The following is an 18,583-nucleotide window of genomic DNA, read 5'->3' on the forward strand; positions in this document are numbered from 1 at the left end:
AGAGGGGTTTAGCACCTTCACCTGTCCTTCAGTTAACCACCAGTCCATAGCTGTAGTCTGCATATTCTTCTCTGCCTCTTGGTCCCAGGAGAGTTGCTCTCAACACCTACAGACCTTGCTTCCTGGTGCTGGGAAAGTGTTACCAAGCATTAAAGATTTCCATCATAATCCCCAGTCTCATGTAAGAAAAACTGTTTTGGTTAAATCCAAAAGCACATCCCACCATTACCAAGGCATTTCTTTATCATCTGATTAACAGGCTCAGGAGCTCCTGCTTGATTCCTCCCCCTTAATTCCAACCCCCTGCTACCCCAAACACCCCCCACACCCCATAGCCTTATTTGTACTATCGCTTCAGAGTAAAGGAGAAGCATGATCCCAAGATTTCTGGACGCACAGCTCACGGCACACACGCTGAATCACAAAGGGCTGGCCACCTGCGTCCCCTAGAACCAGCTAATATCTTTAAAACAAAAAAAGCCAACTCCCCACCCAACTTGTGAAGAGGTGCACACCCAGTTCTCCAGACCCTTTGTTATGTCATCAGAGGCAGTGAAACTTACCCAGAAAGGAGAACTGCACATATTCCTGCAATAGCATTATACAAAGCTAACCATGCGCATTATTCGGTTGATTTAGATATGCACATTAATCACATGGGGGGTGTGGGGGGCGGAAGTCCCTTGGGGCTGGGCAGATGCTTTGTCTGCATGCTCCCAGAGACCAAGAGTGTGGTACTGAAAGCTGAGGACGCTTTGCAGACCTGCCCAAGACATCCTCTGCCTGCTGCTGCCTTTTCTTCTTTGGCTCCGCTCCCCCGCCCCTGCAGTTCCTTCCCTGCACCTTTAAGAAGCACATGGCTCGCCGGGGGGATGCTGTGGTAAAGCTCCACAGAGGAAGTTACGCAGCCTGGATCAGGCACTGAGATAAAAGCAACGACTGTGATTGAAAGTGATGGCAAAAGGATTTGAGCCTCAGTATTAACTTGCGAGAGAGGAGGAGGGAGATTTCATAAAGCTCCCGGCCATCTGCCCTTGAGCTCCAGGCGGGGAATGGGCTGGTGCTCCCTGCGAGGCTGGGGACCCAGCCAGGCGCGCCGATGAGCCTTTCGATTTGTATTTCTGTTTTTGGAGGGGTGGGGATGTTGGCGGTCGGAAAAAGTTAAAACTTCTTTTATCCTGCTCCGGGCCCCCCCCCCCGGAGACGGGGGGGTGAAATTCCTACACCACCGCCCCACGCAGTCCCTCTGCTCCCCCCGCAGCCGCCCGCTCTGCCAAGCCCAGCGACGCTGCCCGGGCAGGTTGGTCCTAGCCGAGGGGTGGGGGAGCAGCCTTCCCCACCCAGCCGGGAGCAGAGGACGCGTGTGTCTCTGCCGCCTGGCACGGAGCTCCGGCGGAACCTCCCTTGCTGCACCGGCTCCAGGAGCGCCGAGCCCCGGTAAGGAATCCCGGGGCTGGGGAGGGGGGGATGGATTCGGAGGTGTGGAGGGGCCCCGATATCGCTGAGCAGGGAGCTGCCACCCTCCGCTACGTGGGTTTGTGCAAAGCCAGCAGGCTGGTGGGAAGCCTGCCTCTGAGGCTGGCCAAAGCATCCGCCTCCCCGGGCATGAGCCGAGGCAAAAGTTAGTTAGCAAGAGGGGGCCACTGGCGGAGGTGCCCTGCCCGCTTCTTTAATTTTGTTTTAATTGTGATAGGGGTGGGAAAGACTGTTTGGAGAGGATGACTTGTTACCAACCCATCGCTCCCACGGCGGCTTTCCCCGGGTGTTTGGGCAAGAGATTAACAGTCCAGCCGTTTTTAAAGGTGTGAAGTTATAGTGTGGCTCACTTCAGTATTTTCTATCAAACTTCTCCATCCGCCTTGCCCATCCCTAGCTCTGCCTTGACTGGCTGCTTTGCATGCTCACATTTAATGTATATAAAATAAAGCTCTGATTTGTTTGGAAAATGCACAAAGTAGCAGGAAACAAACAAAACCTCTCTTAGATTTCCCCTGCAGTTCTCTTCCTGGCTTTTATGAAGAAAGTGCACCTATGCAGTAATTTGTTTGCTTGCCTATGTTTAGGCAGCTGTTAAATGGTTTACTCTGCTCTGCTTATTGTAAAGAGATGATGCATTGATTTTTGTGATTAGGGGAGGCTTTGCAAAACTATAAGGACACATAAAGCCCAAGTGCAATATTATCTGGACAAATATTTTTAAAAGCCTCACATTATTATTGATTGCACCCAACTTTCTGCAGGAAAACTTTTATGAAATTAACCAGTATTTTGGAATTTTCAGTGCCTGCAATTTTCCCTATCTGACAGAGATGTAGGGTAGAGATTAACAGCAAAGTCCCCTGGTAACAAGCGCTAATTTCCAAACAAATTGTTTGGAGCTATTTTCCTCCACCTTCTTTCTCTAAAGTTAGTTGTGCAGTCCTTGCAAAGTACACTCTTGATTATTTCTCATGCTTTCATCCTTCTTGTGCCAAGGAAGTGGTGTTTTCTCCACTTGAACTCTTTTTTAGTTTCAGAATAAGTGATGCAAAGCTAGAGATCATCATATTATATTGACATCTAATTTCCTATTTTGCCTGTTTTCTGACATTAGTCCTTGAATGATCTCAAACTCCTTATGTAAAAGAAACTTTACAAGGGGTAAGGAAGAAAAAAAAAAGCAGCATCAATTTATGTGGAACCACAAATGCATTAAGGATAGCAGCTAAATGTGAGTGAGATTTGCAATCTTTCTGTTGGGAATATGGTTCTTCTCTGAGCTTTGCAACATCATGTGCCTGCCATATTACATGCTGAGGGTATATTTTCTAACTTTGCTTTTTAGAATGAATTAAAAGGGTGGTATTATTATCCTGAAAAAGAGAGAGAGGGGATTAAAAAAATCTCCTTGCACACAGTGTGTCAGTCATTTTTTGATTTTTATAGTTCCAGGTGACACTTCTGGAAAGAACATTGAGAAGTCCATCAAGTTTACTTTCTGTACTTAATTCCAGAGCAGTGTTTTGGACTTAAAGTGTTGTCTCATTATTTCGATAAAGGGTTGATCCAATAAAAAAGAGAGCTAAGTCCAGATACCCAGATAAAATCTAATTTTGTGTTTTTAATACTTTGGCTATCAGTCCCTTGTGACTGCTGAATACTCTTGAAGGAAAATAAAGAGCATTGATTCTATTTGTTCTCATGAACTACAGTTTCTTAATAATATCAGGTGAAGATTTATTTTCCAAGGACAAAACAAAACTGATCAGGCTGAAACCTGTAGTTTCAAAGATTTTTTTCCATATTAGCTTTATGTCATATTATTTCAGAGCAACATTGTGAATTATTTCTGCAAAACATCTGTAATGTTAAAACATTGACACAGTGTGCTTGTTTGACTAATTGTAAATAAATTCTCAGGCAGATTTTTATTTCCTTGGGAATATGTGATATTTAGCAAATATAACATCAAAACAACTAATAGATATTATAGATTCTTTCCTTCTTAAGCTTCTCCCTTTGTCAATCGTTCAAGTGCACAATATGTTGTTTTTAAGGTTATGAAAATAATTTCTTAAAGATAACAGCATGAAGTGCCCATTGACAGAAAATTACCTTACTTAGTTTGTGTGTTGTACTGAAATCTCTACTTCTTTGTGATGTTGTTTAACAGTTGGCGGTGACCACTTTGATGTAATAATTAGGCACAGACTTTTACAATCAAGAAGACAGCTCTGATGTCAGCAGGGCTTATAGACACTTCTGTGTCACACCATTTTATTATTTTTACTAAATTTACTCAATGTAAAAATAGCACACTATTCTTTTTTGGGGAGTTTATTCAGGGACAATGAAGCTATAACGGGCTCTCCTTTGAACAGCTAGAGATGAAGCATGAAAGATGGGTTTTCTTTTCTGCATTCATTCATCTCAATCAGAAATCCTTCAGTTTAAGAAAGGGGGCAGGGAGGGAGATGTTAACATAGATGTATGAATCCCCCTAAAATGGATCAATGGATCTGTAACCTAGAGTTTCACATAGTAACCAAGGTTAATAATAAAGCAAATACTGAACACGCTATGCAGGCAAAGTCATCTTTAAATTCTGGAGAGGGAAGGGGAGTTGTAGATTCAGGTGGAAAGAGAATTAGTCATGGCTTAAGTTTTTGTTCTGAAAACACAGTTCACACCTCTTATTATAGAACTATCTTGGGATTAATGCTGAGAGAAGTTTGCCTTATTTTGTTTTGTGTTTACTTGCGATTTTTATACTCTAGTGGCAAGAGAGGAAAAGATTACACATTCTTTTGTTTAATCTGAAATGAATACTGGGAGAGGTCATTGATCTTTGTGTATTAGGAAAACCTTAAATGTTATTAGTACTTTAAATTGTTTTCATTAAATGTTATTGTGCAAATAAATCCTGTCTGTGGATCTGTCTGCCTAGCTACCTTATCAATTTGTCTGTCTATCCCTCTTGTCTGTCTACCTATTCATGGTCCATTCTCAATCTGCTAATGACCTATCATTTCTTCTTGATATAATTTAGAGATCCATTAGTGCTATTGTTTTTTAGATACTGTTAAAAATCAGATACCCTTAAAGGAGGTAGCTACTGGTACAAACCTTCTGCACAACAGAACACCCATAAGTATTTTAATATGGTTTTTTTTATTAAAGTTGTATATCTCACATACAAGCTTTTTTAAATCTCATGACTCCTAGAAAGCTCAGCCTAATTTTTGTATATTTCATAGGAGTTGTGTTCTTGCAAACCTTGTTTCACCTTCTCCCCCTTTCTTCCAGCTAATCTGTCTTTTAATTTGTTGCAGGTGGTGCTTGCTAATGAGCTCTCCTTTTCCCCTTATAATGAACAAGAAACAAGACCTCAGGTAGTTGGATGGTTTGTAGCTGAAGCTTTCAAAACTTGGCATGATCAGCCAGAAATTGTCCTATGTGCATGCCTCGTCACCAGTGCAAGAAGCAAAATAACAAACAAACAAGTCAATGGTCATATTTTCAATAAAATTACCATAGGACAATCTGTTTAGATGGCTTGCAAAATTTACCACCCAAATTATGTTGTCAGAAAGGTTGCCCTTTAAAAGAAATAAAGTTTTAGATCCAAAGAATCTCCCATTTCAAGGTAACAGAGATAATAATGTCACTTAAATATTTTTTTAAATAAAGTTTTTTTAAATAATTATTTAAGGCACACCACAGTTTAAGGCACTTTAAAAAAAGCTATACATTGGTAGCAGATGAAAAGGTTAAAGAAAACTTGATCTAGCCTCATCACATAGCCTCTCCAATTTTTCTCCTATCAAATTTCATCACCGAATCAGAACTTGAGAGCTCTATTGATTGAGTAGAGTCACCTCTAGATATTTTCACACTGATGTAGAAGATCTTTTATGCAAAACAAAAAAAAACCATTAAGTTAAGGAAGACTTTTGACCGCTGATCAGCAGTTCTGGAAGGGCTGTCCATAATTCTCCAGATCAAGTGACTTGCAAACTTGGCTTCTGTACTAAGAGACTTTCCTTGTCTGAATGCAGCATACAGAGCTGGACCTTGTCATTTGGATCTCCTTAGGCTAGATAGTTTTTTAGATGAGAAGTTTCCATGCTGGTCCTGACAGTAACCCCCAGTCCAGTAGCTGCCTTTCTTGGGACTCTAGGCATTTCCTTTGCCCAGGGACCCTGCGCTTGGTCTTGGTTGCCATGCTGTACCTGGTTGCTTTTCTGTTGCACTGTCTCCCTCTGGCCATGGGACATTATGACATTTGCAAATCCTGGGTGACCACAGATGATGGCCCATCATGGGAGTTTTATGCCTGCCAGCCCAAGGCCATGCGAATGAAGGACTATGTGACAGTGAAAGTGGATCCACCAGGAATCACTTGTGGGGACCCTCCTGAGAGATTCTGTACTCATGTAAGTATTTGTTTTCCTTTGTTTTCCTTGTTGACGTGGTAATTAATTATGCTTATTTTATCAGGGACAGAGCTCTGAGACAATGGGTAATAAGGATACCCTGGATCAGAGTGCCACTGTGATTTGGTAGTTAGAACAAGGAACTTGAAATCAGCTTTTCTATTTAGATTCTTATACTGTTCTCCTCATTGTCCTTTCTGAACACCTTAGTTTTATTCCCAGCTCTGCCACTGACTCATTGTGAAACCTTGGCGTAATCACTTTATCCTCTCTCGGATCTCAGTTTTCCCCATATGTGGCCTGGGAAGAATAGTTATCACCGTACAGGCGTGGTAAGTAACTGTTTGCAGAATGCTTTTGAGGCCTGTGAATGAAATATGCAATCAGTATTATACTACATGTCTGGCTCTCAATAGCATTCATCTTTCTTAGAAACTCCTCTGTCATATCTTTTGCTGCAACATGTAAATACCAGCAGAACAGCCTAAGAGTGGGAGATAGTGCTGTCTCACAGAACAGAATAAGGAAGACAGTCCTTAGATCAAAGGAAGAATCACTGAAGCTGAAGATCAGTTGTTTTGTTATCAGTTTGGGACGGATGATGATTTTAGGGCCAGATTTTCAAAGCTCCCACAATAGGGGCCAGATATTCGAAAGAGCTCAGCACCCAATGTGCATCCATCTTTTGAAAATGTCCACTTAATTAGTGCCTAATGGGAGCAGAGCACTTCTGAAAATCTGGATCCAAAGGCCTGCGTAGTTCACTGGACTCCTATGTCAGTGGCACAGAATCCTAATCTCAGGAGCCATATTTTATCAATGATGAGTAGATATTCTGTAAGTGTGTGCTAGGGTGCTGAATAGAGAGGCAGGGCTATTTTAGTCCATGTATGTAGGTGGCTTGCATGCAAGACTCCTGCATCTCAAACAGCTTCATAGTGAGAAATCCCTGAAGCCTATCCCTTTTCTTTTCTCCATCTTCAACATGAAGAGGCACCGTAGCTAGACACTCACTCTTGTATTTAAAATCTTTAACCTGTTTTCCCTTAAATATTAATCATTGCCTTTTATTGAGTGCACCACAAAGCTCGGCTGGACCATTTGATTTGTAATTCACAAGGATTACTTTGTTTAAAGAGTGCAGAGATCAAAGCAAACAGCAAAGCAATATGGTTTAAATGTCCTTTCCTAACTATACAACGTTAGAACCATGGTGAGTCAAAGTAAAAGAAAATAAATAAAATCACATTTTTAAGGAAGACTTACAACAACCAAACTGCGTACCGAAGAGGCTTCCATCCCAATGGCATTGAAAGGGGAAAATTTCTTCTTTACAGATTCTAAATCACCAGTTATTTGTGATGAGGCGGCAGTATTGTCTAGTGGCTAGAGCAACTGGCTGGGAGTGAGAATTCAGTGTCTATTCTCCACTCTACCACTGACTTAATTTAAGATTAGTTAAACCACTTGAATTCTGCCTCAGTTGCCCTATCTGTAAAATAGGCAAAACAAGCAGCTCATTACTTCTCTTGAGAAAAATCAAGATTTATTGTCCCAAGAGAAAAATATTGACCTAAAGCTAACTGATGCCAAATCTTAAAGTTCACCAAAATATGAAGCCAACATTTGTATTGTTACATATGTTCAGAGTATTTTCATTAGAAACATCTAACAATTAAGTCCACTAATTCCAAATATATAACAGTTTTCCCTTTTACACTAACATTCTTGTAGGACAGATGAAGTTATAGGTCCACAAGAAAATAGTTAACTATTGATAAGTCAGTCTAGAAGCACAGATTTCCATTTATCTGATTGGCAGCAAAAGGATTAAAAGGTGAACAGCAGAATTCACTGAATTCATCAGGAAGCAGTTTCTTGCCAATGTACTCTGGTTAACACTGCGTCAGACCTTGGTGGTGTTGACCTGTCAGGAGGTAACTGTTAGAAATTTACTGACTTTTTACATACATTTATTTAACCAATAATGAGCCAGCATCTATTACATATAACAGTAATACTTCCTATCTTACATGGTTGTTGTGTCTTAAGTAATGTGCCTGAACTGCTTGGAGAACCTTGAAAGAAAGGGATCTAGAAATGCAAAATATTATTATGGATTTGGTTGCACTTCCATTGCTAACTCCAGAATAAACATACCAGTCCTACTATAGAAATTAACTAAGTTGTACAATAGGGATAATTTGACATTTTGTTAAAGTTTGAGCTTGTATTGCAACAAAATGCACCCAGGTGTATTTCCCTGAAGAACAAACAAATTTGAAACAAAAGTATTTAATTGTAAGTCATTCTCTATACGGTGACAAATTTATGCTCCCAGATCCACTTGTGCAACTGTTATTACAATTCATGGGAGTTAAGCATACATAGCTGAAGGTGGAATTAGGGTCCCATGTGTCTCTGCTACAGTGCAGTTAAATAAGTACCTGGGGGAACTGTGAACCTAGGAATTATGTAATAACTCCCCCATCATAGCCCAATGGTAAAATATTATATCATGAAGGTAGAGCGTGACACTTGAAGCCTCTTCAGTTACTGTATCTGTTCATCCTGTGCTCCTTTTATTTTGATTTTTTTATAGCCTCTTTCTCAAACTCCTGGTGCTTAACATAATTCAAAATAGCAGAGAGCCCATTTAGAAAAATTGTTAATGGATCATGTTAGTTAATTAGCCTTATAAAACGCCAGCTCAAACTGCCATTCCCCCTTCCTGGGCCATCCTCACCAAACCCCTTGCCTCTCCCAATGCTGAATAAATTCTAAAGGCATAAAGAGGTATATGATAATGCTGCATATAACAGTAGATAGAAATGTAATAATAAAACTTAAGCAGAGCAGACAGACAGCCCAATATTCAGTGGATAGAACAATGTGCTGCTAAGAGAGAAACCTAGGACAGAGTCTAACTCTTAGGACTTCTGCACCTTTGGCTGGAAGGTGGGCCACCATGGTAACTTTTCACAGCTTCTGTCATGGAGAATGGTATATGCTCCCTTACCCTTGAGCAGCCTCTTGTGGTCAGCAGAGAGCGAGCCAGTCTTCGAAGAGGTGGTTGTTTCAGTCACAGGGCACGTGTGGTGACTTAGCACCTATTGACACAGAAAGAAGACGACAATCTAAAGTGGGGGAATGAGGGATGTGAGCAAAGAATATGGGCCCTGTATAAAGGAGATCATGAGCAAAATCCCAGGGCTCCCCATCAGTCATTGTGGCTTCTAATCCTTAGTCGCTGTATTCAAGAATTGCAGGTTTAGCAGCTCCCACAAATGTCGTGTTAGATGCTGTATAGCAGAGCTAACTGTGGTGAATGGTTACGTTCTCCACACACTTTTTTTCCTCTCCTGTTGAGCTGATAGTAAAATATTCAATCATTTGCTCTCCTCTTTAGTTTTTAATTACCGATGCAAAACAGGTAGAGACTCCTCAGAGCATGGCTTTCTAGCAGAGTAAATTTTATGTCTGTTTTGATCTCTCTTCTCTCAGGTGTCTTCTGTAATGGCAGGCTGCTATGCATATAGTTAAAATAATAATTTTATTACTAATTAAGCACTCAGTGCCAATGTGTGTTCAGGGCACTGTACAGACAACTGAAATAAAAATAAAATTATACACAAGATTCATAACTACATTAAAAACTTGGAAGTAGATAAAGAGGAAATGGTGATCTAAACACCTGGCATTATTAAAAATGGATGTAGGAGGAGAGTCCTCCACAGGAGCTCATGTTAAGGTGCCTAACCTGGAAGATGTTGGATGCAGTCTATGTGGTACCCTCAGCTCGTACTGAAGTCAAGGAGACACTCTGCAGCCTTCAGAATCAGGCTCTAAAACTGTAACAGCTCTGAAAGAGGAGTGTTTTCAGATGATATTTGAAAAGTGGCATGTGATAGGCTGAGGTGGATGTCTGGGGGATTGCAAAAACTGTGTCTCAGTTCTAAAGCAATTTCTATTCACATCTGGCTGCTTTTTCCACTCCACAGCGCATTCCTGGTGATTATTAAAGTCAGGGGTTTTGTTTTCACAGTTCTTGAACTTGCTTCTGTTTGTCGGTGCCCTTCTGGCAGGGTCACCTGAAAAAATTAATTGTAAATTTCATGATGGTTGGAAAGGGGTGGGGAGGGGAAGATGGATGGATGAATAAATAAGAACCTGAATGAATCTAAAAGTGAGACTGGAAATTAATAGGAAATAGATCTCTTAACTAAGGATGCTTGGGGGTAGGGTGAAATTTCAGAGACCAGTTGCAGTGTGCTGCCTACAACCGCTAAAACCAGATTGCAAATGAGGGAAAGTAAGAATTGCTGCTCTATAGTAAATCTTTCTATGGGTTTTTGTGGGTGCAGTAGCATGCTTCTGTGTTACCTGATACAAAGCTATTTTGTCATCAAGCTGTTGTATTGAGGGGTGAGTGGCAGAATATGGCCTTGCTAAGAAAACACTGTCCAGTATCCAGATATTTTGGACCAAATTCTCCTCTGTGATATACAGAGACAGCCCCTATTGAGTATGAACTGATGGAACTGAGAAGAGAATTTGACATTTGTACTTTTAGTCTTTTGCGGATCTGGAAAAATTATTTACGATTAACACAGTTGTGTAGGTTTACAGTGCAACTTACAGGCACCGAAAAGACACATTCTCTGCCCCAAACCCAGGCAAATGTTAGGATTCCCAGCTAGTTATAACAAATGCATTCTGATCAGCCTGGGGAATGCTCAGCTACAGCCCTCAGGTAATAGAAGGGTGCGACAGCAAGGTAATGTCCAAAACTGTAATCCATGTAATTAGTTGTTGTTTAATGCTACAGAGAGCTGTCACTGTGTGCTATAATACCTCCGTTGTGCATGCAGCCCATTTTTCCATTGTGAATTAGCCTTTGTTTGCAGAGGTTTTGGGGGTGCCCATCCTCATTCACATGGTGCTCTTTGACACAGGCAGGGGTCTATAGCCCGTATTGATGGCTCGGGGTACTTTTTACATCATCGGCATTGTTTCATCTGTAAATATAGCTTGTTGATTTTTGACAGGAGTCTGTGGAAGGAAAGAACTCCACTTATTTGTTACGCTTTCAGCTACACATGAGGTGTGTTGATTCCTGGCTAACTTCTCTGAATGGCTCCTCGTGTTAGGTCTTTACACCATTGATTAATGTTATTTCTGAAAGTTTCCCTCTTTGTTTTAAAGCCAGATCAAAATAGGGGTTGTTTAAAAAAAATAGCTAGTGGTTAGAGCAACCGATGGTTTAACAATTCTTGTTAGCCTAAGCCATGACTAAGATGTTTGTGTCCCCCACCCCGCAACCTCACACAACATACTTGCAGGAAATAAACAAGCCAACCTCACTATCTGTTTTATATTACCTAAGATACTGGAGCTGAGTCCAGAAAACTGGTAAAACTTCAAGTGTGAAACTGCATGTGATGTGTTCGTGATCTTGGAGCATCCATGAGCAATGACAAATACACACATCCGCTTTCTTTTTATAAGTTCACGCCTACCTTCTGCTGACTTTAAAACATCATTGGTTTGACTCAGGGACTGGGATTCAGAGCTCCTTGCAGTTCTATTTACAGCTCTCCTGCTGACTTGTTGTATGACCATGGGAAAGTCATTTCACTTCTTTATGCCAAAATTTATCAGCCCAGGCACAAAATCTAGCCTCTTACTTTAACATGAAGATGATGAAATTCTGAATGATATTTTACTTACCTGTCAAAAACCTAATGTAACTACTTGGCTGGGGGCAGGATTGGCAAATACCATTTTGTGAAGTTGTTTTTCTTCCCTGTTTGTAAGCTTGGGAGCACCATATTTACCAATGTTGTGGTGTTACGATGCTAAATTAAACATTTAAAATGGTTTGAGTTCCTCTGAGGAAAGTGGTGGGAGTAAAGCAAGCAACAAAGCATTATTATTTCTTTAAATCAGAAGTGAAACATTTTCTAATACACCAGTTCCATCCATTGATCAGTATTACTTCCAAGTCTGGGAGGAAGGGCTGGGTAGGACTCAGAGTTAGGTTCCTATTCCTAATCACCTTCATCAACATCACTGATGTCAGTGTGGCATTCACTGCTGCATTTGAAATTAAGGTTGATGACACCTTGCCTGCTGCCAGACCCCAATATATATTAAAATTTTCCATCTCCAGCTGCAAAAGCAACCAAAGGTTATTCTTAGGTACCACGGAGTTTGAATGCTCTAATAATCTGGAGGGGTCTACACCACAAAGTTCGGTGGGCTTGACTACATCACTCGCTCAGGGTGGTGAAAAATGTTATGCTCCTATGCGTAACAAATAAAGCCAACCTAAGCCTCAGCATAAACACTGCTAGGTTGACGGAAGAATTCTTCCGTCAACCTAGCTACCATCTCTTGGAGAGGTGGATTTACTACAGTGATGGCAGAACCCCTTTCGTTACTGTAGGAAGTGTGTACCCTACAGAGCTACAGCTGTGTTGCTGTAGTATTTCTAGTGTAGACATACTGTACAAAAAGAGCCTGAGGTCTAAACAGCAGCTGAGAGGCATGATTCCCAGTGCAGGTAGACATACATGTGCTACCTCTGCTTCAGCTAGTGCTTAGAAATAGCAATTTGGCCCCCGCCGCATGGGCAGCAGCTTGGGTTAACCACACAAGTACAATCCCACCTAACCTGCTGGGTACAAACTTGGGCAGCTAGCTCAAGCCATCACTTACGCTACAGCAGTCACACTATTATTTTTTTAAACACACTAGCTCAAGCAGAACTAGTGTGTCTCTGTTGGTCTCCCAGCTACTGTGTAGATGCACTCTAAGAGGGAGTGCATATCCAGCCTTAAATTAGAAGTTACTGTGTAGATTGAGTTTCCCACACAAGCTTTAGCTAAATCAGTTCAATGATCTATTTAAATGCATGAAGCAGGATTCATCATAGTATAAGAATAATGTCCCATGATACAATCAAATCTTCTCACAATGTTGATGGAAAAACATGGTGATACAAAATTAGGCTGCCAAATGGATTTAATTGATACAGTGAGCTTTTGGCTAACCCCTCTGTGAAGGATAGGGGAGAGGGAATGAGCTATTTTTACCGCTGTGGAGAAGTCCTATAGAATTTGATAGCATTCTATGGAAATTACTCCAAAGTTGTGTATAGGAGGCATTGAGGTCCAGTGGAAAGAACATTCTTAGTGCTTATATTCTTTCCCTAGGTAGGCTGCAGCAGTGTGTGTTACTATTAGGCACTTCAGGTAAAATTCATGGAGTTCATATTAAGGGGAAAGTATTGGGGAGAACTTGGTAGATTTTGAAATGGAAAAGCAAGCGGTTCTTTCTTTCGTTCTTTGTCAGTGGTATGGAGTTTCCTTTAAGTGGAACAAACACAGACCCAGGGCACAGGATAATGCACGGAACTAGAGAACTTTTCTGTTATTGGTATTATTATTTATAAATTGCTGTGTATGGCACTTTACAGATAATTAATACGACGGGTTTCTCCCCTGAGGAATTTGCAATCTAAATTAGGAACTCTTCTGTTTTAATACCACCTCTGCAACTGGCTCACTTGGCCTGGTCTTGTTCAAGTTTCTTAGTCATTTTGAATCAGAAAACTGGAATTTTTCATATAGAAAATATTGAAACAAAATGTTTGGACAATTTAGAAATTTTTTTTGAAAATGTTTCAAGTCAAGAAATGCGTTGACACCTGACCCTTTCCTGCAGAAAGGATAGGTTTAAACACACTGGCATTTTCTGAGGAAAAACGTTGCCAGAAAATTCCCAGCCAGATCTAATGGAGAACTACTGGTTTCCTCCATGCTGTCTCCTGTTTGAGCTGACAGATGCAACTGATTGTTTGAGAGAGCAGGAGCAACTGCCCTAGTCATGTCTGACCATTGCAAAAAGATCCAGATCTTATGCCAACAAATTTAAGGCCATAGGGTCTCTTAGGTTAATGAATTCATTTTCTGACCTAGTTTGTGAGCTCACTCATGCATATACAACAGCAACTCAACAATGCTCAAGTAAAAGAGCCCAAATTTCAGACTTGTCAAACTTATTATGCACGTGGGGTTTTCAGTGACCTCATTAGCAGGAGTTCTTTAGAGAGTACTATTCTATATCTCCTTTCAAATTAGTGTCTTTCCCTAAATATGCAGCAACCCACCGGCTTTATGCAGTTCAGATTCATTAGTGGAAATGTCCCTTGTTTATATTCAAACAGTTCAACCTGGTACACATTTTCCTCTGCTGGAAGATGTCAAAAAGCCTATGCTTCTCATGCATCCCCATGGACTGTCCATTACAATACATAAACTGCAGTTAGGTCAATCAAGTTGAAAGTTGCAGGAGGATGGGGAAGACTGTGGCTGCCGAATCCTGGCCAAAAACCACTGCAAGTAATAATATTTAACACTTTTATAGCATTTTCCACCTAAGAAACTCAAAGCACTGAACTGTCAGTATTATATCCCCATTTTAATGACAGGGAAACTGAGGCAGGTTTTTTCAAGTGACTTGCTCAAGAGAAGAGTAGGTTCTGATGTACCATGGCAATGCTAATGTTGGCTTGAAGTTATTTAGAGAGGCGCCAAGGACTAGTGGACTGAGTATAAGAAAGGAAACCAGGAGCTCTTTAATTCTAATCCTGATCAGTCTGTGATCTTGGGCAAGTCCTCTAAATTCTCTGTGAGTTTCCCCATCTGTAAAATGGGAACATTGATACTTCCTGCCTTCACAGTGTAGTTGTGATGCATAATAAATTAAGGTTTACGAAGTACTTTGAGCTCCTCTATAGAGGTATTAGTATTAAGGGATTTTTATAACCACTCTATGGAAGATGAACATTTTTTCTTGATAACTGGCACTTTCACACACATCCTCTAGTTAGGGGATCTTCTCCTCCTATCCCTTGAGACATTGTCTAGCATTTTACAGCACACTAATGGGCATTTGTTTATATACTTAACATGATTTTTTTTTACCATTCACATGGCTCTGCCAGAAAAGAAAGTAGCTGATGTTTAGGGAAAGGAAATGTGGGGGATGCAAGAAAGGAATAATAGGATTTAAAGTGGCAGAGGGGGCATAAGGTACTATGGATCTGTTTCCAACATAATCTGCAGAGACCAAGTTCTTTCAGAGTGTGGGGCAGAGAAAGTGCTGCTACCCTGTGACATCATCTGGTATTCATAGGTCCTGATGGACTGAATCACAGGAACGTAGCATTTTGCAGGTTGGAAGACCAACCCCAAGAAGTTCCAGACAGTGCTAGCCTATTGATAAAGATCACTCTCATACAGACACTAACCTGTATTTACTCCACAATGTTCTACACACATGCATCTACCCAGTTATTTCTGTGCCTACAAATAGAGAGCTTCGGGGGGAGCGGGGAATGAATTTGGTTTTTCACAGGATATCCCTAGCTCCAGTGGAACTCAACTTTATTCTCTAACTTTTCCTGAGCAGGTTCCAGACTTGATAGAGAGGCGAGGGAAGGTGGGAGACAAAACTAAGTATGGAGAGTGCATTCAGGTATATGTAGCTGTGCAGACTCTGGGGGCCAGATTCATCACACCTTGTGCTCTCACATATACCTGTGCAAAATTGGTCTAAATCAAAACTGTTCTGTTTGTTTTTATGCACAGTTTGAACTCACTTTACACCAGTGTGAATTGCTATACACAAGGCACAAGTTTATGAAGAATCAGGCCCCATGTGTAGCACACTGATGGCATAAGACACTGATATGTCAGTGTATGTTTCCGTGGGAAGGGTGGATGTGCAGCTGGATTAGTCCAGAAGATGAGGGGTGGGGGGAGTTGCATGAGAGAGAGAAGTAGGTGTGTGTATACATTTTAATGGAAAACAATTATGCACGTTTCCATCTGCACAACTACAAATTTCTTTTAAATGCAAACTAGAAAAAAATCTTCAGTTGCCAGTGCTAAACACATTTAAGGAAGTGGGAATGCTCTCTCACACCCCCAGGCCCAGTGAGTACTTTATAGCTTTGTGTTCCTGTATGTTTACAGAGGGATGTGTCTCTGTGCTCTCTATGGGGAGACAGAAAAGTCACTTTCTGCTCAGAGCATTCTTCAACCACTTTGGTGCTGCCTAATGTACCAGGTAAAGTACATGAAGCCTGCATCATCTTACATGTTACTGTTTGTACTAGACATGTCCTTTTCGGAATGCTCATGTTCCAGAGGAATAGCCAACCAGTGCTTCAGAGAATGCTCCTGCATTCTACTCCCTGCACAGGGCTTGGACTGGGAGGACAATTAAATGGTTAAAGAAAGATGCCTATATTGAACTGGTTAGAGTCTGCACCTCTGCCCTCTAGTGGACAGACTCAGAACTGCTCCATTGTGTCAATGGCCCTATACTGCTAACAGCTAATGAAAACTCAAATGGTAGTAATTTGAGGAAGAAGGATCTCCGTTCTGTCCCCTGTTGTTGTTGTTAAGTTGCTGTGACCCTGGTGTGCAATGCAGTGTCTAGAGCTTAGCAGATAATTGATTTTTTTTGGTGCAGTAGCTGAACCAAAAAGTTTCATTTCAAACCAAAACTGATTAAAAAAGAACTCTAGATGGTTTGTCTAGAAAGTTTTGAAACAAACTGACTTTCCCAAAAAAAAAATTCCATCACCATTATTTAGAGGAAATAATTGGACTAATTCAAGAATCATTTTGGTCGCCCAAAACAATTTTTTCGTGAATTTACTGTTCTCCAAAACAGTGTCACTAATGCCTGATAGTAACAACTCTGAAGTCCGAAATGGCCATGAAAGTGCATTAATACTGTGCCTTTTAAAGAATATAATAGCTATGTAATTTTGCTGGAATATTGTTTACATTAGACAGGCAAATGGAGTACGTGCTAAAGTGCCATACACAGGAGCCATGATACTAGGCCAAAGGGTAAGAGTGGTGGTCATTCATTTCTCCATCATTTTGATATGAACTAAGTTCCCTGCCTGAAAGTTTGCAGAGAGAATCCCTGCCAGCCTTTTTAGGAACTCCATATCACTTCTCAGCTCCCCTCCCCTTTCCGCCCTTACCCCTGTGTCCTGCCCTCCCCCATTCAAATTATCTAGGCCTTTTTTTACATAATAAAATATTAATGTCAGCATAGACAGTCTCTTTGCAAAGGCTGCATGTATTGAGCTTATGAGGCGTATAAGCTTTTAAAGAGCAGGAAAATTTTCCTACTTCCTAAGCATTTTTTTAGTCCTGAATCAATAATGCACTTACTATTCAGTATGTGGGTCATTTTTGTGTTCCTTCTCACGGTGTGTGTGCATGTGTGCACGTGCACACATACGTGTGATTTCTCTCCATAGCCAGATCCAGGCCCTAAATCTGTCAGGGGAGTGATTGGGGACAGAGGCCAAGAAGCGAACTCTTGGACACAAGCATTAGGGAAGGGAAGAGGAGAGGTAAGGTAGGAATAATTCTCCCCAGCTTCTTGTCAATGCAAAAAGAGAACCAGGAAACATATGACTAAAGAGGTGCCGAGAACATTGAGTTAAACCTCCTTCAGCTTCTTTGAATGTATATGTATATTTGTCTCTGATTCGGTTTCCGATCACTTTGTTCCCTTTCAGAGGATCTTGGACTGTAGGTCAACCCTGTTAATCCACAATCAAACTCACAAAAACAAATAGCTGCTGCTAGCAATCCTGTGTCTGAGATCTTAGCCTGTCCGTGATGGGTAAAGAGGTAAAGTGAGGCTGTGGAGGGGAAAGGACTGTATCCGATGGTGATGGGATTACCAGTACAGAAAGAAGGAGCTGTTCAAAAATTATTCCCTAGAAGCCGTGGCTGCGTGTGATGCATGTATGTGCCCGGTGCAAAGAGGAGATTATCTTCTTAAGAATGGAATTTTCAGCACAGAGAACTGTTAACCCCTGCCTCATCAATGCATAATATATACCTCTGCCCAGACCTCTGATGATGTGGGGGAAACACAACTGCATATTGTTGAACAATCAGCAGATACAGGGCCAACTTTGGGGCCCCCAAAGCTGCAGCCCAGCTATTCAGGGCCCTAGAAATACCAGTGTCAATCTTTCTTTAAAATAAAGTTTCTAGACCTTTTTACTATGAAGATAAATTGTTCACTAGGGTTGAAAGTTTACATCTTAAAGTGTTGTCATTGTGACACTCCACTCACATGTAAATTTTTAGCTAGTGTGTACTAGTGGGTAGAATACTGACCTGGGACTCAAGAAACTTGGGTTCTGTTTCCAGCTCAAACACTGGCCTCCTGCGTGACTTTAGGCAAATCACTTCACTGCTGTGCTTCAGTTTCCCCATGAGTAAAATGGGGATGATACTGCCCTCCTTAGTAAAGCACTTTGAGTTCTACTGATGGAACACACTACATTGGAGCTGTGACAGACCTGTCAGCATGTTGATTAAACTCCTTGTGTCACTGGAGTGAGTGCAGATTTAAGAGGAAAGGGTTTTATTCTGTACCAGTCCTGTGATGGCAGAAACATGACAGTCCAGCTTGGAATATGAAGACTCTCAGTCACTCCTTTATTGCCAATGGAGAGAGCAAACTCTTTGCTCTCTGCCTTAGCTAGCTCAGTTGATCCTGGAACTACACGTCATATAACCTTAGCAGGGTCAGTTCACCTCTTTATCCTCATG

At 41.2% G+C, this 18,583-nt stretch overlaps 1 protein-coding gene across 4 annotated transcripts in view; it reads left to right on the forward strand.

Annotated features, from left to right (window-relative positions):
- The first annotated feature begins 685 nt into the window (after positions 1-685).
- NTNG2 (netrin G2) overlaps positions 686-18,583 on the forward strand; it is a 71,195-nt gene continuing 53,297 nt past the window's right edge. For 3 of the 4 annotated variants that reach the window (XM_032779427.2, XM_032779455.2, XM_075060457.1), the window contains exons 1-3: positions 1,251-1,437; positions 1,694-1,802; positions 4,812-5,915. In XM_032779427.2, the coding sequence (XP_032635318.1) occupies positions 5,592-5,915 (324 nt within the window). In that variant the 5' untranslated portion in view covers positions 1,251-1,437; positions 1,694-1,802; positions 4,812-5,591. Of the gene's footprint in view, positions 1,438-1,693; positions 1,803-4,811; positions 5,916-18,583 lie in introns of all 4 variants that reach the window. The other variant, XM_032779436.2, reaches the window with a different exon arrangement.

This window comes from Chelonoidis abingdonii, chromosome 24 (genome assembly GCF_003597395.2).
Source record: "Chelonoidis abingdonii isolate Lonesome George chromosome 24, CheloAbing_2.0, whole genome shotgun sequence".
Taxonomy (NCBI): Eukaryota; Metazoa; Chordata; order Testudines; family Testudinidae; genus Chelonoidis; species Chelonoidis abingdonii.